The sequence below is a fragment of the Salvelinus namaycush genome, chromosome 24 (genome assembly GCF_016432855.1).
Source record: "Salvelinus namaycush isolate Seneca chromosome 24, SaNama_1.0, whole genome shotgun sequence".
In the NCBI taxonomy this organism is placed as follows: domain Eukaryota; kingdom Metazoa; phylum Chordata; class Actinopteri; order Salmoniformes; family Salmonidae; genus Salvelinus; species Salvelinus namaycush.
In genome coordinates this window covers 37,563,928-37,587,779 of record NC_052330.1, presented here as the reverse complement: position 1 = coordinate 37,587,779, position 23,852 = coordinate 37,563,928, and the positions used below count along the sequence as shown (strand labels likewise).

Sequence of the window (23,852 nt, the reverse complement as noted above, 5' to 3'; positions counted from 1 at the left end):
ATGATTCTCTCGATGGTGCAGCTGTAGAACTTTTTGAGGATCTGAGGACCCATGCCAAATCTTTTCAGTCTCCTGAGGGGGAAAATGTGTTGTCATGCCCTCTTCACAACTGTCTTGGTGTGTTTGGACCGTGATAGTTTGTTGGTGATGTGGACACCAAGGAACTTGAAACTCTCGACCCGCTCCAATACAGCCCCGTCGATGTTAATGGGGGCCTGTTTGGCCCGCCTTTTCCTGTAGTCCACCATCAGCTCCTTTGTCTTGCTGTAGTTGAGGGAGAGGTTGTTATGTTGTGTTGTTGTTTACTGTCTGTTTGTTTGTTTGTGTTGTTTACAGGACTATCCATCGTACACAACGTTTGGCCAAAACCAGTACGCCCAGTATTACTCCGCCTCCACCTACGGAACCTACATGACGTCCAATAGCATGGATGGAACCGGCTCCTCGTCGGCCTATCAGCTGCAAGACTCCAACCCCGTCATGACAGTACAGGCCAATGAGCTCCAACCAGGTACGCCCCAGCCAATCACCACACACGTATGGAATTACACACTTATGGAATTACGGACGGACGGACGGTCGGTCGGTCGGTCGGTCCTTATTCGATTTGGGTGTTGATAAAGATGCAGTCAGTTACAGAGATCTGACCCCTGTCTGAACACGTTGTGAGCCTTTACATTTGGGGGGTGTGTGTGTGTGTGTGTGTGTGTGTGTGTGTGTGTGTGTGTGTGTGTGTGTGTGTGTGTGTGTGTGTGTGTGTGTGTGTGTGTGTGTGTGTGTGTGTGTGTGTGTGTGTAGAGGACACGGTGCAGAGCCCCATGAAGGAACTGGATGATCGTGGCTGTCGGAGTGGGGGAGGAGCTAAAGCCAGGGGGAGGGGCCGCAAGAACAACCCCTCACCGCCCCCCGACAGTGACCTGGAGGTATCCACTGACACACACACACACACACACACACACACACACACACACACACACACACACACACACACACACACACACACACACACACACACACAATTATTAGCATTGTCACATGATGCTGAATACTCCCCTCTTTCTCTCTCTCTCTCTCTCCCCTTCATCTTTCCCTCTCTCCCCCCCTCTTTCTCCCCCTTCTCTCTCTCTCTCCCCCATCTCTCTCTCTCTCATCTCTCCCTCCCCTCTCTCTCCCCCTCTCCCTCCCCTCTCTCTCCCCCCTCTCTCTCCCCCCTCTCTTTCCAGAGGGTGTTTGTCTGGGATCTAGATGAGACCATCATAGTGTTCCACTCTCTGCTGACAGGCTCCTACGCTCAGAAATATGGCAAGGTGAGACGCCCCGCCCACTACCACTCTACCCTACTCAACTCTATACCACACTACCACTCAACCCAACCCTACTCTACTCTACCCTACACTCTACCCTACTCAACTCTACACCACACTACCACTCAACCCAACCCTACTCTACTCTACCCTACTCAACTCTACACCACACTACCACTCAACCCTACCCTACTCTACTCTATTTAACCCTACTCTACCCTACTCTATTCCACTCAACCCTATTCTATCCTACCCTACTATATTCTATCCTACCCTATTTTTACCCTACCCTACCCTATTCTACCCTACCCTACTATATTCTACCCTACCCTACCCTACTATATTCTACCCTACCCTATTCTACCCTACTATATTCTACCCTACCCTATTCTACCCTACTATATTCTACCCTACCCTATTCTACCCTACTATGTTCTATCCTACCCTACTGAACATTGTAGTCATTTAGCAGATGATCTTATCCAGAGCGATTTACAGGAGCAATTAGGGTTAAGTGTCTTGCTCAAGGGCACATCGATAGATTCTTCACCTGGTCGGCTCAGGGATTCAAACCAGCGACCTTCCGGTTTACTGGGCCCAACGCTCTTAACCACTAGGCTACCTGCCGCTGCCGTACAAATCCCCCAAAACATCTGTATAAATAAACGGACAGATCTTTGAATCATTTATCCAGAGGGACAAGACAGGGATGACTGTTCTGTTATTTCCTTTCTTTAGCATCAATAATCACAACTCATGGTTTTATCCAGGGCATAGAGATTGGTGGTGATCAACATCTATCATTTCTATTTTATTCAGATTTTGTTTAATTTTATTCTTTATACTATAACATAATAAGATCAAATAATGCAACAGAATATCTCATCTGCTAAATGAACTATACTGAACAAAAATATAAACACAACATGCATCAATTTCAACGATTTTACTGAGTTACAGAAATTAATTAATTTGGCCCTAATCTATGGAATACACATGACTGGGCAGGTCCGCAGCCATGGGTGGGCCTGGGAGGGCATAGGCCCACCCACTTGAAAGCCAGGCCCACCTACTGGGGAGCCAGGCCCAGCCAATCAGAATAATTCTTACCCCACAAAAGGGCTTTATTACAGACAGAAATACTCCTCAGTTTCATCAGCTGTCTGGGTGGTTGGTCCCAGACGATCCTGCAGGTGAAGAAGCCAGATGTAGAGGTCCTGGGCTGGCGTGGTTACATATGGTCTGCGCTTGTGTGGCTGGTTGGATGTATTGCCAAATTCTTTCAAACGACGTTGAAGGCGGCTTATGGTAGAGAAATGAACATTACATTTTCTGTCAACAGCTCTGGTGGACATTCCTGCTGTCAGCATGCCAATTGCACGCTCCCTCAAAACTTGAGACATCTGTGGCATTATGTTGTGTGATAACATTTTAGAGTGGCCTTTTATTGTCCCCTAGCACAAGGTGTACCTATGTAATGATCATTATTTTTGTGCGTATGGAACATTTCTGGGATCTTTTATTTCAGCACATGAAACATTACATATTGTTTTATATTTCTGTTCAGTATTGCCCGCAGCCATACGGCAAAGCCAGATCAGGGCCTAACATAACGACAACTCAGAGGAAGCTATTCTGTTCTTCTGAAATAGACTACATTTTCTTCATATCATGTTTCTTTAGACCTGTCTAAAATAAATAATGGATTTATTGTGATGGTGTAGGCTATATTATATGGATTTAATACATGTAGATGTTCCAAAGGTCTGCATCAGTGGCTTGTAAGCTATGCAGGAGATGCTGAACATGTTTTATGTTAATTAAATGTCAATTACCGAGAGACCAGCGGTTATTTGCACGACAATCACCTGCTGACAAAATGTCATGACCGTCACAGCCCTATAGTGTGCCATTCAGAGGGTGAATTGGCAAGACAAAAGATTTAAGTGCCTTTGAACTGCAAAAACTGCTTAGTTTTTCACACTCAAATGTTTCCTGTGTGTATCAAGAATGGTCCACCACCCAAAGGACATCCAGCCAACTTGACACAACTGGGGGAAGCGTTGGAGTTAACATGGACCAGCATCCCTGTGGAACTCTTTCAACACCTTGTAGAGTCCATGACCCGACGAATTGAAGCTGTTCTGAGAGCAAAAGGGGTGCAACTCAATATTAGGAAGGTGTTCTTAATGTTTTGTAAACTCAATTCCATTTGTATTTGGGGAAATGTACATGAATTCATGAGGAGGCAAGAACCAATATCGCCTGGCAACCCTGTTTGTAATTACCCATCTTACCTCCAGTGTATAATGACAACATCATTTAAAGTCCTTGTTCCAAAGTGGCATCGTGAATTTTGATCATGTGTACTATAATGAATCTCTACTGTCATTCAATCGATTACAAGAAATTAAAAAAACGTGGGTTATCCAACACCCGATTTCTTAAAATTCTGTAACGACAGCCTTCCTCCTCTTCGTCTGAAGAGGAGGTGTATCAGGGATCGGACCAAGACGCAGCGTAGTTCGTGTTCAACATGTTTAATAAAAGACGATAACGTGAACACTACACAAAATACAAAATAACAAATGTGGCAAAACCGAAACAGTCCTATCTGGTGCAGAGAACACAAAGACAGAAGACAACCACCCACAAACCCCAACACAAAACAGGCTACCTAAATATGGTTCCCAATCAGAGACAATGACAAACACCTGCCTCTGATTGAGAACCCTATCAGGCCATACAACAAACCCAACATAGAAACACAACATATAGATAACCCACCCAACTCACGCCCTGACTACACTAAAACAAAGACAAAACCAAAAGAACTATGGTCAGAACGTGACAAATTCTTACAATTCAGAAATCTTATTAAATCACTTCAACAAAATGTGGATAAACCTAAGGCCTATATCATAGAAAAAATACTTAAAGAATCTCCGTCAAATAAGTTGATTGCCAAGTTATTTCAAAGTTTGATTAAAACTCTACCTGATGGTTCAGAACCTAGGAAGGGAATTTTTTGGGGGGGAAACCGATCTAAACTAAGAAATTGAGGAGAACCATTGATCACAGATATGTGAAAATACTCATACCTTCCCCTACAACTTAAGACATAAAACTACTGCGATTGAACAAAAATCATATGACTTCCTGCACTCCTGACAGATAATTCATATCTCTGTTGGAGACGCAGAAAGAAAGCTCCATCACACAACGCTGTGGACCTCTGGCAGACTGACACCATGTTGGGATAATGTCTGTACATTTCATTGTGTCTATTTATTTCCATCCGTCTCCATGATTATGTCTGTTGGAAAATGTAAATATTAGTGATCAATATCAGAGCCATATATTATTAGAGCCATCATTTGAGCCATCATTTGAGCCATTGTTTGAGTCATCATTTGAGCCATCATTTGAGCCATCATTTGAGCCATCATTTGAGCCATCATTTGGAAAGTCTAATATCCGTCCAGTCCTCCAGTTTGTTATTATCTAGTTACGTTCCTTTACATTTGGTAATATTAATAATAATATTATAAAGTTAATAAACAACAAAAATATAAGATATTTCACAGCATTTGGAGGACATATGTTGATCACCTTGGAGAACGTTTGTATGGTTGGCGGTTTGTTTTGGTGTTTTTGTGTTATGTTGTTTGTGACGTAGACAAAAATACAATCAATGAGAAAATGATAACAGAAAAGGTCAGAGATCAGTGGCTATCAGCTTTATGCCTATCTAGTGCCCAAATGGCACCCTATTCCCTATGTAGCACACTACTTTAGACCAGAGCCCTATTCCCTATGTAGCACACTACTTTAGACCAGAGCCCTATTCCCTATATAGTGCACTACTTTAGACCAGAGCCCTATTCCCTATGTAGCACACTACTTTAGACCAGAGCCCTATTCCCTATGTAGCACACTACTTTAGACCAGGGCCCTATTCCCTATGTAGCACACTACTTTAGACCAGAGCCCTATTCCCTATATAGTGCACTACTTTAGACCAGAGCCCTATTCCCTATGTAGCACACTACTTTAGACCAGAGCCCTATTCCCTATGTAGCACACTACTTTGGTCATAAGGAGTGCATCAAATAGTTAATGGGGGGCCATTTCAGACAAATCTACTGTATACCTCTCCTACTGTATACCTCTCCTACTGTATACCTCTCCTACTGTATACCTCTCCTACTGTATACCTCTCCTACTGTATACCTCTCCATACCTCTCCTACTGTATACCTCTCCATACCTCTCCTACTGTATACCTCTCCTACTGTATACCTCTCCTACTGTATACCTCTCCTACTGTATACCTCTCCTACTGTATACCTCTCCTACTGTATACCTCTCCTACTGTATACCTCTCCATACCTCTCCTACTGTATACCTCTCCATACCTCTCCTACTGTATACCTCTCCTACTGTATACCTCTCCTACTGTATACCCCTCCTACTGTATACCTCTCCTACTGTATACCCCTCCTACTGTATACCTCTCCTACTGTATACCTCTCCATACCTCTCCTACTGTATACCTCTCCATACCTCTCCTACTGTATACCTCTCCTACTGTATACCTCTCCTACTGTATACCTCTCCTACTGTATACCTCTCCTACTGTATACCTCTCCATACCTCTCCTACTGTATACCTCTCCTACTGTATACCTCTCCATACCTCTCCTACTGTATACCTCTCCATACCTCTCCTACTGTATACCTCTCCTACTGTATACCTCTCCATACCTCTCCTACTGTATACCTATCCATACCTCTCCTACTGTATACATCTCCTACTGTATACCTATCCTACTGTATACCTCTCCATACCTCTCCTACTGTATACCTCTCCTACTGTATACCTCTCCTACTGTATACCTCTCCATACCTCTCCTACTGTATACCTCTCCTACTGTATACCTCTCCTACTGTATACCTCTCCTACTGTATACCTCTCCATACCTCTCCTACTGTATACCTCTCCTACTGTATACCTCTCCTACTGTATACCTCTCCTACTGTATACCTCTCCATACCTCTCCTACTGTATACCTCTCCTACTGTATACCTCTCCTACTGTATACCTCTCCTACTGTATACCTCTCCATACCTCTCCTACTGTATACCTCTCCTACTGTATACCTCTACTACTGTATACCTCTCCATACCTCTCCTACTGTATACCTCTCCTACTGTATACCTCTCCATACCTCTCCTACTGTATACCTCTCCTACTGTATACCTCCCCTACTGTATACCTAGCCTACAGTATACCTCACTTACTGTATACCTATCCTACTGTATACCTCTCCTACAGGTGACTGATAAAATAATGATCAAATATTTACCTAAAGACGACACATGCTGGTCATTGGTTTAGAAGATGTGTCAGGTATTTGAAACAAGGGAAAGTAGATGTGATGGAACAGACTTAGTTAATAGCAGGGTGGTCTTGGCTGTGGCACCCTCTCTCTCTCTCTCTCTCTCTCACTCTCTCTCTCACTCACTCTCTCTCACTTGCTCTCTCTCTCTCTCTCTCTCTCTCACTTTCTCTCTCTCTCTCTCTCTCTCTTCCTCCCTCTCTCTCCATGTCTCTCTGTCTCCCTCTCTTTCTCTCTCCCCCCTCCCTCCCTCTCCATTTATCTCTCTCTGTGCTCGGTATGTGTCTATTCTGGGAGTCTCACGGCGTCAGCGAATCGCCTATCTATCGCAGATGATGGTTTTTGCAGCTGAGCTGCGGGTTGGCAGGGCTGCCCCCCAAACCTCTCTCACACCCACCCAGTCCCCCAAGGGTTTTTAAAGAGGGACATAATGTTGATGGGACAGAACAAGTGTGACATCTCTCTCTCTCTCTCTCTCTCTCTCTCTCTCTCTCTCTCTCTCTCTCTCTCTCTCTCTCTCTCTCTCTCTCTCTCTCTCTCTCTCTCTCTCTCTCTCTCTCTCTCTCTCTCTCTCTCTCTCTCTCTCTCTCTCTCTCTCTCTCTCTCTCTCTCTCTCTCTCTCTCTCTCTCTCTCTCTCTCTCTCTCTCTCTCTCTCTCTCTCTCTCTCTCTCTCTCTCTCAGCATCTACTGAGATTAGTTGAACATACCAGGCAGAGGGGGGAGGAGGGCAGTGGGGGAGGAGATGATGTGGTGATGATGATGGTGGTGATGAAGGCTCCTCCTTTGTCACAGTCAGTAGAGGACTGGTCACCCCTCAGAGCCTGGTTCCTCTGGTCTACCCAGTACAGCCAGTAGAGGACTGGTCACCACTCAGAGCCTGGTTCCTCTGGTCTACCCAGTACAGCCAGTAGAGGACTGGTCACCCCTCAGAGCCTGGTTCCTCTGGTCTACCCAGTACAGTCAGTAGAGGACTGGTCGCCCCTCAGAGCCTGGTTCCTCTGGTCTACCCAGTACAGCCAGTAGAGGACTGGTCACCCCTCAAATCAAATCAAATCAAGTTTATTTTATATAGCCCTTCGTACATCAGCTAATATCTCGAAGTGCTGTACAGAAACCCAGCCTAAAACCCCAAACAGCAAGCAATGCAGGTGTAGAAGCACGGTGGCTAGGAAAAACTCCCTAGAAAGGCCAAAACCTAGGAAGAAACCTAGAGAGGAACCAGGCTATGAGGGGTGGCCAGTCCTCTTCTGGCTGTGCCGGGTGGAGATTATAACAGAACATGGCCAAGATGTTCAAAATGTTCATAAGTGACAAGCATGGTCAAATAATAATCAGGAATAAATGTCAGTTGGCTTTTCATAGCCGATCATTAAGAGTTGAAAACAGCAGGTCTGGGACAGGTAGGGGTTCCATAACCGCAGGCAGAACAGAGCAGTAGTCTAACCTAGAAGTAACAAATGCATGGATTAATTTTTCTGCATCATTTTTGGACAGAAAATTTCTGATTTTTGCAATGTTACGTAGATGGAAAAAAGCTGTCCTTGAAACAGTCTTGATATGTTCGTCAAAAGAGAGATCAGGGTCAAGAGTAACGCCGAGGTCCTTCACAGTTTTATTTGAGACGACTTTACAACCATCAAGATTAATTGTCAGATTTAACAGAAGATCTCTTTGTTTCTTGGGACCTAGAACAAGCATCTCTGTTTTGTCCGAGTTTAAAAGTAGAAAGTTTTCAGTCATCCACTTCCTTATGTCTGAAACACAGGCTTCTAGCGAGGGCAATTTTGGGGCTTCACCATGTTTCATTGAAATGTACAGCTGTGTGTCATCCGCATAGCAGTGAAAGTTAACATTATGTTTTCGAATAACATCCCCAAGAGGTAAAATATATAGTGAAAACAATAGTGGTCCTAAAACGGAACCTTGAGGAACACCGAAATGTACAGTTGATTTGTCAGAGGACAAACCATTCACAGAGACAAACTAATATCTTTCCGACAGATAAGATCTAAACCAGGCCAGAACTTGTCCGTGTAGACCACTGTGGGTTTCCAATCTCTCCAAAAGAATGTGGTGATCGATGGTGTCAAAGGCAGCACTAAGGTCTAGTAGCACGAGGACAGATGCAGAGCCTCGGTCTGACGCCATTAAAAGGTCATTTACCACCTTCACAAGTGCAGTCTCAGTGCTATGATGGAGTCTAAAACCAGACTGAAGCATTTCGTATACATTGTTTGTCTTCAGGAAGGCAGTGAGTTGCTGCGCAACAGCTTTTTCTAAAATTTTTGAGAGGAATGGAAGATTCGATATCGGCCGATAGTTTTTTATATTTTCCGGGTCAAGGTTTGGCTTTTTCAAGAGAGGCTTTATTACTGCCACTTTTAGTGAGTTTGGTACACATCCGGTGGATAGAGAGCCGTTTATTATGTTCAACATAGGAGGGCCAAGCACAGGAAGCAGCTCTTTCAGTAGTTTAGTTGGAATAGAATCCAGTATGCAGCTTGAAGGTTTAGAGGCCATGATTATTTTCATCATTGTGTCAAGAGATATAGTACTAAAACACTTAAGTGTCTCTCCCGATCCCAGGCCCTGGCAGAGCTGTGCAGATCCAGGACAGCTAAGCCCTGGAGGAATACGCAGATTTAAAGAGGAGTCCGTAATTTGCCTGGTTCCTCTGGTCTACCCAGTACAGTCAGTAGAGGACTGGTCGCCCCTCGGAGCCTGGTTCCTCTGGTCTACCCAGTACAGCCAGTAGAGGACTGGTCACCCCTCAGAGCCTGGTTCCTCTGGTCTACCCAGTACAGCCAGTAGAGGACTGGTCACCCCTCAGAGCCTAGTTCCTCTGGTCTACCCAGTACAGTCAGTAGAGGACTGGTCACCCCTCAGAGCCTGGTTCCTCTCTACCCAGTACAGTCAGTAGAGGACTGGTCACCCCTCAGAGCCTGGTTCCTCTCTACCCAGTACAGTCAGTAGAGGACTGGTCACCCCTCAGAGCCTGGTTCCTCTCTACCCAGTACAGCCAGTAGAGGACTGGTCACCCCTCAGAGCCTGGTTCCTCTGGTCTACCCAGTACAGTCAGTAGAGGACTGGTCACCCCTCAGAGCCTGGTTCCTCTGGTCTACCCAGTACAGCCAGTAGAGGACTGGTCACCCCTCAGAGCCTGGTTCCTCTCTACCCAGTACAGCCAGTAGAGGACTGGTCACCCCTCAGAGCCTGGTTCCTCTCTACCCAGTACAGCCAGTAGAGGACTGGTCACCCCTCAGAGCCTAGTTCCTCTGGTCTACCCAGTACAGTCAGTAGAGGACTGGTCACCCCTCAGAGCCTAGTTCCTCTGGTCTACCCAGTACAGTCAGTAGAGGACTGGTCACCCCTCAGAGCCTAGTTCCTCTGGTCTACCCAGTACAGTCAGTAGAGGACTGGTCACCCCTCAGAGCCTGGTTCCTCTGGTCTACCCAGTACAGTCAGTAGAGGACTGGTCACCCCTCAGAGCCTGGTTCCTCTGGTCTACCCAGTACAGCCAGTAGAGGACTGGTCACCCCTCAGAGCCTGGTTCCTCTGGTCTACCCAGTACAGCCAGTAGAGGACTGGTCACCCCTCAGAGCCTGGTTCCTCTGGTCTACCCAGTACAGCCAGTAGAGGACTGGTCACCCCTCAGAGCCTGGTTCCTCTGGTCTACCCAGTACAGCCAGTAGAGGATTCTGGTTTCTGATGTAGAAAGAGCTTTATAAAATACATTTGATTGATTGATTGGTTGATTGGTTGATTGATTGATTGATTGATTGGTCCCACCTAGTAGATGAACTGAATGTCGTTCTGGATCAGAGCGTCTGCTGAATGACTAAAATGTCACTTAAATGATTGATTGATTGATTGTTCGATTGTTTGTTTGATCAATCAATCAATCAAATGTATTTATAAAGCTGATTTTACATCAGCTGATATCTCAAAGTGCTGTACAGAAACCCAGCCTAAAACCTCAAACAGCAAGTAATGCAGGTGTAGAAGCACGGTGGCTAGGAAAAACTCCCTAGAAAGACCAGAACCTATGAAGAAACCTTCACGTCCGGTGAACAGGTCAGGGTTCCATAGCCGCAGGCAGAACAGTTTAAACTTGAGCAGCAGCACAACCAGGTGGACTGGGGACAGCAAGGAGTCATCAGGCCAGGTAGTCCTGATGCATGGTCCTCGGGCTCAGGTCCTCCGAGAGAGAGAAAGAGAGAAAGAGAGAAAGAAAGAGAGAATTAGAGGGAACATACTTAAATTCATACAGGACACCAGATAAGACAGGAGAACAGACTGACCCTAGTCCCCCGACACATAGACTATGTATTGACGGATATATTGATTGTTTGACAGGACCCTCCCATGGCGGTGACGCTGGGACTGAGGATGGAAGAGATGATCTTTAACCTGGCAGACACACACCTGTTCTTCAACGACTTAGAGGTAGGTACACACACCTGTTCTACAACGACTTAGAGGTAGATACACACACCTGTTCTACAACGACTTAGAGGTAGATACACACACCTGTTCTACAACGACTTAGAGGTAGAGACACACACCTGTTCTACAACGACTTAGAGGTAGATACACACACCTGTTCTTCAACGACTTAGAGGTAGATACACACACCTGTTCTACAACGACTTAGAGGTAGGTACACACACCTGTTCTACAACGACTTAGAGGTAGATACACACACCTGTTCTACAACGACTTAGAGGTAGGTACACACACCTGTTCTACAACGACTTAGAGGTAGGTACACACACCTGTTCTACAACGACTTAGAGGTAGGTACACACACCTGTTCTACAACGACTTAGAGGTAGGTACACACACCTGTTCTACAACGACTTAGAGGTAGATACACACACCTGTTCTACAACGACTTAGAGGTAGGTACACACACCTGTTCTACAACGACTTAGAGGTAGGTACACACACCTGTTCTACAACGACTTAGAGGTAGATACACACACCTGTTCTACAACGACTTAGAGGTAGATACACACACCTGTTCTACAACGACTTAGAGGTAGAGACACACACCTGTTCTACAACGACTTAGAGGTAGAGACACACACCTGTTCTACAACGACTTAGAGGTAGATACACACACCTGTTCTACAACGACTTAGAGGTAGGTACACACACCTGTTCTACAACGACTTAGAGGTAGAGACACACACCTGTTCTACAACGACTTAGAGGTAGGTACACACACCTGTTCTACAACGACTTAGAGGTAGGTACACACACCTGTTCTACAACGACTTAGAGGTAGATACACACACCTGTTCTTCAACGACTTAGAGGTAGATACACACACCTGTTCTACAACGACTTAGAGGTAGATACACACACCTGTTCTACAACGACTTAGAGGTAGAGACACACACCTGTTCTACAACGACTTAGAGGTAGAGACACACACCTGTTCTACAACGACTTAGAGGTAGAGACACACACCTGTTCTACAACGACTTAGAGGTAGGTACACACACCTGTTCTACAACGACTTAGAGGTAGATACACACACCTGTTCTACAACGACTTAGAGGTAGAGACACACACCTGTTCTTCAACGACTTAGAGGTAGAGACACACACCTGTTCTACAACGACTTAGAGGTAGATACACACACCTGTTCTACAACGACTTAGAGGTAGAGACACACACCTGTTCTACAACGACTTAGAGGTAGAGACACACACCTGTTCTACAACGACTTAGAGGTAGAGACACACACCTGTTCTACAACGACTTAGAGGTAGAGACACACACCTGTTCTACAACGACTTAGAGGTAGATACACACACCTGTTCTACAACGACTTAGAGGTAGAGACACACACCTGTTCTACAACGACTTAGAGGTAGAGACACACACCTGTTCTACAACGACTTAGAGGTAGAGACACACACCTGTTCTACAACGACTTAGAGGTAGATACACACACCTGTTCTACAACGACTTAGAGGTAGGTACACACACCTGTTCTACAACGACTTAGAGGTAGAGACACACACCTGTTCTACAACGACTTAGAGGTAGGTACACACACCTGTTCTACAACGACTTAGAGGTAGATACACACACCTGTTCTACAACGACTTAGAGGTAGATACACACACCTGTTCTACAACGACTTAGAGGTAGATACACACACCTGTTCTACAACGACTTAGAGGTAGATACACACACCTGTTCTACAACGACTTAGAGGTAGATACACACACCTGTTCTACAACGACTTAGAGGTAGGTACACACACCTGTTCTACAACGACTTAGAGGTAGATACACACACCTGTTCTACAACGACTTAGAGGTAGGTACACACACCTGTTCTACAACGACTTAGAGGTAGGTACACACACCTGTTCTACAACGACTTAGAGGTAGGTACACACACCTGTTCTACAACGACTTAGAGGTAGAGACACACACCTGTTCTACAACGACTTAGAGGTAGATACACACACCTGTTCTACAACGACTTAGAGGTAGATACACACACCTGTTCTACAACGACTTAGAGGTAGATACACACACCTGTTCTACAACGACTTAGAGGTAGATACACACACCTGTTCTACAACGACTTAGAGGTAGATACACACACCTGTTCTACAACGACTTAGAGGTAGAGACACACACCTGTTCTACAACGACTTAGAGGTAGGTACACACACCTGTTCTACAACGACTTAGAGGTAGATACACACACCTGTTCTACAACGACTTAGAGGTAGAGACACACACCTGTTCTACAACGACTTAGAGGTAGATACACACACCTGTTCTACAACGACTTAGAGGTAGATACACACACCTGTTCTACAACGACTTAGAGGTAGATACACACACCTGTTCTACAACGACTTAGAGGTAGATACACACACCTGTTCTACAACGACTTAGAGGTAGATACACACACCTGTTCTACAACGACTTAGAGGTAGGTACACACACCTGTTCTACAACGACTTAGAGGTAGAGACACACACCTGTTCTACAACGACTTAGAGGTAGAGACACACACCTGTTCTACAACGACTTAGAGGTAGGTACACACACCTGTTCTACAACGACTTAGAGGTAGGTACACACACCTGTTCTACAACGACTTAGAGGTAGGTACACACACCTGTTCTACAACGACTTAGAGGTAGAGACACACACCTGTTCTACAACGACTTAGAGGTAGATACACACACCTGTTCTACAACGACTTAGAGGTAGATACACACACCTGTTCTACAACGACTTAGAGGTAGAGACACACACCTGTTCTACAACGACTTAGAGGTAGATACACACACCTGTTCTACAACGACTTAGAGGTAGAGACACACACCTGTTCTACAACGACTTAGAGGTAGAGACACACACCTGTTCTACAACGACTTAGAGGTAGAGACACACACCTGTTCTACAACGACTTAGAGGTAGATACACACACCTGTTCTACAACGACTTAGAGGTAGATACACACACCTGTTCTACAACGACTTAGAGGTAGAGACACACACCTGTTCTACAACGACTTAGAGGTAGAGACACACACCTGTTCTACAACGACTTAGAGGTAGAGACACACACCTGTTCTACAACGACTTAGAGGTAGGTACACACACCTGTTCTACAACGACTTAGAGGTAGATACACACACCTGTTCTACAACGACTTAGAGGTAGGTACACACACCTGTTCTACAACGACTTAGAGGTAGATACACACACCTGTTCTACAACGACTTAGAGGTAGAGACACACACCTGTTCTACAACGACTTAGAGGTAGAGACACACACCTGTTCTACAACGACTTAGAGGTAGGTACACACACCTGTTCTACAACGACTTAGAGGTAGATACACACACCTGTTCTACAACGACTTAGAGGTAGAGACACACACCTGTTCTACAACGACTTAGAGGTAGAGACACACACCTGTTCTACAACGACTTAGAGGTAGGTACACACACCTGTTCTACAACGACTTAGAGGTAGGTGAGCTCAGGAACACGTACACACACACTCTCTGTATAGATACAGATACTGATCCGGGATCAGATCCCCACTGTCGGTGTAATCTAATTCATTGTGATTTTAAAAAGGTCAGACTGATCCTAGATCAGCACTCCGTCCTCCTCTGAGAGGCTTTGATACGAGTGTAGCTCCTTCATGTGTAGACACTGCCCCCTAGTGACACAAACTAAAGACTTAAACTTGTCTGTGTCTGTGTCTGTCTGTCTGTGTGTTTCTGTCTGTCTGTCTGTGTGTGTGTGTGTGTGTGTGTGTGTGTGTGTGTGTGTGTGTGTGTGTGTGTGTGTGTGTGTGTGTGTGTGTGTGTGTGTGTGTGTGTGTGTGTGTGTGTGTGTGTGTGTGTGTGTGTGTGTGTGTGTGTTTCTGTCTGTGTGTGTGGGTGGGTGTTCAGGAGTGTGATCAGGTCCATATTGATGATGTGTCGTCTGACGACAACGGACAGGACCTAAGGTGAGCGTTCAACATCCCTACTCTTTCTTCTTCACAGTTAAATGAGGAGTTGAGGATGTGAACAACTTGATATGGGACGGTTCCTCGCCCTGAGTCTGTGGGTCAGGAGAAACTGGGATCCATGGGATTGTTTTCTTTAAACAAACTTCACCCAACAGCAAGTTGTAACATCCTCAACTATTCATTTAACATCATACCAGAAGAGGCTGGTGAGGGGAGGACGGCTCGTAATAATGACCGGAACGGAGAAAATGGAACGGCATTCTAGTAATTCCCGAGCTCCCGAGTGGCGCAGCGGTCTAAGGCACTGCATCTCAGTGCATAGAGGCGTCACTACAGACCCTGGTTAGAATCCAGACTGTATCACATCCGGCCGTGATTGGGAGTCCCATAGGGCGGAGCACAATTGGCCCAGCGTCGTCCGGGTTTTTGCCGTCATTGTAAATAAGAATTTGTTCTTAAATGACTTGCCTAGTTAAAATAAAATAAAAAATTAATTAAAATCCGCTCCAGCCACTACCACGAGCCCGTCCTCCCAAATTAAGGTGCCACTAGCCTCCTGTGGTACGTACACAATGCAAGAACTACAAGTGCCTACGCGAATGTCCATCCTGCGTACGTCGCGTAGCAAATAAATAAATAAATAAACTGCTGATGTTTGCAGCCCCGCAATTATAAACCTCGACAACAAGCACGCAGGATCGGCAATTAGGCTCAAATAGTTTTAAGTTTGACATTTATTCAATGTTCTGTGACATATTGTTCTGTTGAGAGCAGAATTCATAGACAGTACTTACCATTTTTTATAATGAAACATATCATTGTTATTATTATTGACAGTACTTACAGTTTTGCAACTGATGGCTTCCATGCAGCGGCGACCAGCGCGAGTCTATGCCTGGCGACGGGTGTCCGCGGAGGGGTGGACTGGATGAGGAAACTAGCCTTCCGCTACAGAAGAGTCAAAGAGATGTATAGCACATACAAAAACAATGTGGGGGGTAAGCCAATCGGAGAAGAGTTTACTGGAGAGGAGCCAATCAGAGAGCTCTTTTTAGGCAGGGGGGAAATAAATATATATTTTTTTTGTAACTGTCAACGAATATGTATAGTGTGTACATTTTAATCCACTAAGAAACATTTAGTATTATCTTGTACTTTAGTAAAATGTTCTTAGTTTCTTAGTGGATTAAAAGGCAATATTCCTGTCGTCATGAAGACAGCATTCACTGTAAAATTTGCAATTGTCGGCTCAATTGGAAAACTTTGAAATGGCGCATTGTGGACAAAGTGGGGTCAGATTTAAATCCTGCCCCTAATGTTGGTTATTTTTGTTATTGTTTATATTGTTGTTTATATTGTTGTTGTTAATTGTTGTTGTTAATTGTTGTTTATATTGTTGTTGTTAATTGTTGTTTATATTGTTGTTGTTAATTGTTGACAGGCCTGTTGGGTCCTGCTAAGAGGGACGCGTGGTTACAGCTAAGAGCGGAAGTGGAGGCTTTAACAGACTCCTGGCTCACCAACGCACTCAAGTCCCTGTCAATCATCAGCTCCAGGTGCCCCGCCCCCTCCACCCACACTGGACACGCCCCCGCACACAAAATGGCTGCCGACACACTGAGTCGGTCTCTGACATGAACATGAACAAGACAAATAGATCAGACCTATGTTAATGTAATGGAACAGTCAATACTAATTCTAATAATCTGTCTGTCTCTCTTCTCCCCTCCCTTTCTCTCTTCTCCCCTCCCTTTCTCTCTTCTCCCCTCCCTTTCTCTCTTCTCCCCTCTCTTTCTCTCTTCTCCCCTCTCTTTCTCTCTTCTCCCCTCCCTTTCTCTCTTCTCCCCTCCCTTTCTCTCTTCTCCCCTCCCTTTCTCTCTTCTCCCCTCTCTGTCTCTCTTCTCCCCTCTCTTTCTCTCTTCTCCCCTCTCTTTCTCTCTTCTCCCCTCTCTGTCTCTCTTCTCCCCTCTCTGTCTCTCTTCTCCCCTCTCTTTCTCTCTTCTCCCCTCTCTGTCTCTCTTCTCCCCTCTCTATCTCTCTTCTCCCCTCTCTTTCTCTCTTCTCCCCTCTCTGTCTCTCTTCTCCCCTCTCTGTCTCTCTTCTCCCCTCTCTGTCTCTCTTCTCCCCTCTCTGTCTCTCTTCTCCCCTCTCTTTCTCTCTTCTCCCCTCTCTTTCTCTCTTCTCCCCTCTCTTTCTCTCTTCTCCCCTCCCTTTCTCTCCTCGCCTCTCTGTCTCTCTTTTCCCCTCCCTTTCTCTCTTCTCGCCTCTCCCTCTGTCTGCCTCTCTCCACTTGTCTTTTCTCCCCCTCCCTCCCTCTTCCTTTCTCTCTGTTTCTCTCCCTCTTCCTTCCTCCTCTCTCTCTCTCTCTCTCTTCCTCCCTCTCTTTCTTTCTCTCTCTTTCTTTCTCTTGCTCTCTTCCTCCCTCCCTCTCTCGTCCTCTCTCCCTCCCTCTCTCTCTCTCTCTCTTCCTCCCTTCTTCTTCCTTTCTCTCTGTTTCTCTCCCTCTCTCCCACTCCATCTCTTCCTCATTTCCTCTCTCCCTCCATCTCTCCCTCTTCCTTCCTCCTCTCTCTCTCTGTCTCTTTCTCTCGTTCTCTGTCTCTCCCTCCCTCTCTCCCCTCCCCCTCCCTCTCTCTCTCTCCCTCCCCCTCCCTCCCCCTCTCTCCCTCCCCCTCCCTCCCTCCCTCTCTCCCTCCCTCCCTCTCTCCCCTCTCTCTCCCTCCCTCCCCCTTTCTCCCTCCCTCCCTCTCTCCCCTCTCTCTCCCTCCCTCCCTCCCCCTCTCTCCCTCTCTCCCTCTCTCCCCTCTCTCTCCCTCCCTCCCCTCTCTCTCCCTCCCTCCCCTCTCTCTCCCTCCCTCCCCTCTCTCCCCTCCCCCTCCCTCTCTCTCTCCCTCCCCCTCCCTCCCCCTCCCTCCCTCCCCTCTCTCTCTCTCCCTCCCTCCCTCCCCTCTCTCCCCTCCCCCTCCCTCCCTCCCTCTCTCTTTCTCCTTCACTCCCTCCCTCCCCCTCCCCTCTCTCTCCCTCCCTCCAGGAGTAACTGTGTGAATGTGTTGGTAACAACAACCCAGCTGATACCAGCAGTGGCTAAAGTTCTGTTGTATAGTTTAGGATCTGCCTTCCCTATTGAGAACATATACAGTGCAACCAAAATAGGTAAGAACTACACACACACACACACACACACACACACACACACACACACACACACACACACACACACACACACACACACACACATATCTACACACATCTACACACACACACACACACATCTACACACACACATCTACACACACACACACACACACACACACACACACATCTACACACACACAAACACACACACATATCTACACACACACACACACACACACACACATCTACACACACACACACACAATTGGAATTTAAGTTTACTTCCTGAACGGGAAATGGAATTAACCCCAAGCGGAACTACACCCAAATTGACCAGGGATCTGACCTCTGTATGAGGCTATATGGACCCCTATGAGCTCTGGTCTAAAGTAGTGCACTGCATAGGGGATAGGGTGCCATTTGGGAGACAGGCCTGGGAGGGTTGTTATGATGACAGTGTTGATGTTTCCGTGTTTATCTGAAGCATCTCCGTGGCGACCAGGTGTGTGTCAGGAACTATCAAGGCCAATCCATTTCTTTCTCTTGTGTTTTTTTTAAATGGAAAATACAACAACCAAGGAATGTGTGTTTACAGATGGCTATATCAGTGTGTGTGTGTGTGTGTGTGTGTGTGTGTGTGTGTGTGTGTGTGTGTGTGTGTGTGTGTGTGTGTGTGTGTGTGTGTGTGTGTGTGTGTGTGTGTGTGTGTGTGTGTGTTCTCTCTCCCCGTCTCCTCTCATTCCACTCCTTCGTCGTTGATCTACAGAAATGTCTCATCCTCTCTCTTTGTTAGAAAAACATCTGTGTTTTAGCTTTCAGTCCCAAGTGGAACCCTATTCCCTTTATAGTGCACTACTGTTGACCAGAGGGCCCGTAAAGCACACCCATAGGGCTCTGGTCAAAAAGCTAGTGCACTATATAGGGAATAGGGTGCCATTAGGTACACATCCTTTGTTGTTGTCTCCAGGCAAAGAGAGCTGTTTTGAGAGAATAGTGTCCCGCTTCGGCACTAACATTACCTATGTCGTGGTTGGCGACGGGCGGGACGAGGAGCATGCGGCCAGCCAGGTAACCTCACCCTGACCCCTCTCTCTCTCTCTCCTGACCTCTAACCCTTGACCCCCCCCCCCCCCCCCCTTGTTTATGTTGCAGGCAAAGAGGGTTGCTTTGAGCGCATAATGCAGAGGTATGGCAGGAAGGTAGTATATGTTGTAGTAGGGGATGGTGTGGAGGAGGAGCAGGCAGCCAAGAAGGTAAACACATACGGAGGTGACCCTTTTTGAAAACCGCCGTGATCTCGTAGTGACCCTGTCGAGTGTGTTGTGGTGTGAGGGAGTGGTGGACAAGCCTGCCTTTCTGCAGTAGTGGTTTTTAGTACCTTTAGGGCGGTTTTCTTTGGTTTGGGGTTTTGGTGAGCTCTGGGGGTGGGGGAAGTTTCCCCTAGATACAGATCTAAAATAAGCTTCCCCTTTCTCCAATTCTAACCTTACCCATTAGTGGGGGAAATGTACCAAAAGATCAGGGTCAAGGGGCAACTTCTCCCTACTCCTATGGTGTTTGTGTGAGCTCTGAGTGGTGCTTCTGGGGGGTTTCCTGTCCTTGCTGTTGCTTTGTGTTCTATTTGGGTTTGTTTCTTTGTTATTTCCATGAAATGAAAATAGACTCTGGTTCTTGAGACCGATTGATGAAATGAAAATAGACTCTGGTTCTTGAGACCGATTGATGAAATGAAAATAGACTCTGGTTCTTGAGACCGATTGATGAAATGAAAATAGACTCTGGTTCTTGAGACCGATTGATGAAATGAAAATAGACTCTGGTTCTTGAGACCGATTGATGAAATGAAAATAGACTCTGGTTCTTGAGACCGATTGATGAAATGAAAATAGACTCTGGTTCTTGAGACCGATTGATGAAATGAAAATAGACTCTGGTTCTTGAGACCGATTGATGAAATGAAAATAGACTCTGGTTCTTGAGACCGATTGATGAAATGAAAATAGACTCTGGTTCTTGAGACCGATTGATGAAATGAAAATAGACTCTGGTTCTTGAGACCATACCTAAACCGGGCAAGCTCCATCGTGCGCAAATTGATTTTGTCCCCCCCCCACACACCAAACGTGATCACAGCACGCAGGTTAAAATATCAAAGCAAACTCTGAACCAATTACATTAATTTGGGGACAGGTCGAAAAGCATTAAACATTTATGGCAATTTAGCTAGCTAGCTTGCAGTTGCTAGCTAATTTGTCCTATTTAGCTAGCTTGCTGTTGCTAGCTAATTTGTCCTATTTAGCTAGCTTGCAGTTGCTAGCTAATTTGTCCTATTTAGCTAGCTTGCTGTTGCTAGCTAATTTGTCCTATTTAGCTAGCTTGCTGTTGCTAGCTAATTTGTCCTATTTAGCTAGCTTGCTGTTGCTAGCTAATTTGTCCTGGGATATATACGTTGAGTTGTTATTTTACCTTAAATGCAGAAGGTCCTCTACTCCGACAATTAATCCACACATAAAACGGTCAACCGAATCGTTTCTAGTCATCTCTCCTCCTTCCAGGCTTTTTCTTCTTTGAACTTATATGGTGATTGGCATCTAACTTTCATAGTTACCACGACGACCGACCGAACTCAGTTCATCTTTCAATCACCCACGTGGGTATAACCAATGAGGAGACGGCACGTGGGTATCTGCTTCTATAAACCAATGAGGAGATGGGAGAGGCAGGACTTGCACCGTGTTCAGCATCATAAATAGAACTGACTTCTATTTTAGCGCTTGGCAACACAGACGCTCGTTGGCCAGCGCGAGCAGTGTGGGTGCAATAATTGAATAACGTGTATGTTTAAATTTATTTTGCATCTTAGACCGATTGATGAAATGAAAGTAGACTGGTTCCTTAGACCGAATTATTGGGATTACAGGTCAGTGGTTCTGTTGGTCAGCGGTTCTACAGGTCAGTGGTTCTACAGGTCAGTGGTTATACAGGTCAGTGGTTCTGTTGGTCAGTGGTTCTGTAGGTCAGTGGTTCTACAGATCAGTGGTTCTACAGGTCAGTGGTTCTGTTGGTCAGCGGTTCTACAGGTCAGTGGTTCTACAGGTCAGTGGTTATACAGGTCAGTGGTTCTGTTGGTCAGTGGTTCTGTAGGTCAGTGGTTCTACAGGTCAGTGGTTCTACAGGTCAGTGGTTCTGTAGGTCAGTGGTTCTACAGGTCAGTGGTTCTACAGATCAGTGGTTCTACAGGTCAGCGGTTCTGTAGGTCAGTGGTTCTACAGGTCAGTGGTTCTACAGGTCAGTGGTTCTACAGGTCAGTGGTTCTGTAGGTCAGTGGTTCTACAGGTCAGTGGTTCTACAGGTCAGTGGTTCTACAGGTCAGTGGTTCTACAGGTCAGTGGTTCTACAGGTCAGTGGTTCTGTAGGTCAGTGGTTCTACAGGTCAGTGGTTCTACAGGTCAGTGGTTCTACAGGTCAGCGGTTCTGTAGGTCAGTGGTTCTACAGGTCAGTGGTTCTACAGGTCAGTGGTTCTACAGGTCAGTGGTTCTATAAGGGATGCTGCATGCGTTTTAACTGCAGTGCTTTGGCAAACCCCTAGAGGGATATGTAGTGTACAGTAGCTTGCATGACGACTTGGGGTAGTGTGTGTTGTGCTGGTGGTGTGTTGGCCCCTCCACAGGTACCTAATCAATGTGTTTGTCTCTCTCTCTCTCTCTTTCTCCCTCCTGCAGCACAACATGCCATTCTGGAGGATATCCAGTCACTCTGACCTGCTGGCGTTACACCAAGCACTGGAGTTTGAATACCTGTAACTGTTACCGTAGCAACAGACTGTTACTGTAACTGTTACCGTAGTAACGGACTGTTACTGTAACTGTTATCGTAGCAACAGACTATTACTGCAACTGTTACTAGAGCACGGACTGTTACTGTAACTGTTACCGAAGCAACAGACTTTTACTGTAACTGTTACTATAGCAACAGACTGTAATTGTAGCAACGGACTGTTTCTGTAACTGTTCTGTAACTATAGCAACAGACGGAACACACCAGTACTACTACTACTACTACCACCTGTAATGGTTACCATGGCGATGGCAACGGGAGACAGACTGTAGTCCCCTCCCCCCGGCCTTCTTGTTTTTGTATATCTATTTAAGAAAACAACCACAGTACACTGCAACTCTTTTGTTTTGTCTTCATTTCTTTGTGTGTCTTTAAAAAAAAAACATCTGGATTTGAGTACTCTGAACTGTCTTACTAAAAACAACTAGGACTGAGAGAGGAGAGGAGAGGAGAGGAGAGGAGAGGAGAGGAGAGAAGAGAGGACAGGACAGGAGAGGACCTGACCTGGAACACTTATGACTCCTGCTGGACGAGCCCCAACCCATGAAATAACATCCAAGACTGCATACCAAGTGACACCCTATTCCCTATGTAGTGCACTACTGTTGACCAGGGCCCATTAGGGTTTTAGTCAACAGTAATGCACTAATGCTTCCTGCTGTAACCTGCTATCTACAGATCTGCACTTTCAATATGAAGATGCTCTAGTCTGTGTGAACCGCTCACTCACTCATGTAAATTATTTCACAGCAAGTAGTTTTAAAATGGCAGAGGTGGATATTGTGGTTTTGAATGAAAAAGAAGCTTAATTTTTGGAGGTTTTTTTTGGTTGTCTTTGTTTTTTGTAAGGTTTCATTTTTTGGGGGGTGGGAGGACAAGGAGAATGTGCGTCATGATGTGTCGTGTCTTATAAACATGTTTGTGTGTTTACTTTGTCACTTTTTGTTCATTTTGGAAATGTCTATATAAGTAGATAAAAAATAACTACATGAAAAGTCAAAGACCTCATGTGATGATTTGATGACGAAAATACAGTTTCAATACATCCAGCTTTTTTACTACAGATGAATGTAGGATCAATACATCCAGCTATTTCCTACAGATGAATGTAGGATCAATACATCCAGCTATTTCCTACAGATGAATGTAGGATCAATACATCCAACTGTTTCCTACAGATGAATGTAGGATCAATACATCCAGCTATTTCCTACAGATGAATGTAGGATCAATACATCCTGCTGTTTCCTACAGATGAATGTAGGATCAATACATCCAGAAGTACAGATCAAACTAAATACACACTATCAAATAAACCAATCCGATAGTTAACCATGTTTCAGACCATTCTAAGTAGGCCTTAGTGGGAGTGACCATAGAGCCTTAGTGGGAGTGACCATAGAGCCTTAGTGGGAGTGACCATAGAGCCTTAGTGGGAGTGACCATAGAGCCTTAGTGGGAGTGACCATAGAGCCTTAGTGGGAGTGACCATAGAGCCTTAGTGGGAGTGACCATAGAGCCTTAGTGGGAGTGACCATAGAGCCTTAGTGGGAGTGACCATAGAGTTCTATGGGAGTGACCTAACTGGGTAAAGTATTTGTATTTCATTTCAGCGAATCAAATGACTCGCGAGGCGTGGCTTCAAAACAGGAGGCAAAAACATTC

The 23,852-nt window shown here is 45.6% G+C and overlaps 1 protein-coding gene across 1 annotated transcript; it reads left to right on the top strand.

Moving 5' to 3' along the window:
* On the top strand, window positions 1-22,601 carry eya4 (EYA transcriptional coactivator and phosphatase 4). The gene is made up of 11 exons (XM_038962710.1): window positions 1-15; window positions 337-511; window positions 799-923; window positions 1,224-1,307; window positions 11,062-11,151; window positions 15,153-15,211; window positions 16,052-16,212; window positions 16,656-16,770; window positions 18,246-18,367; window positions 19,317-19,417; window positions 22,073-22,601. Exons 1-11 carry the CDS (start codon window positions 1-3, stop codon window positions 22,151-22,153), a joined length of 1,128 nt encoding a protein of 375 aa, XP_038818638.1. The 3' UTR covers window positions 22,154-22,601.
* Window positions 22,602-23,852: the final 1,251 nt, after the last annotated feature.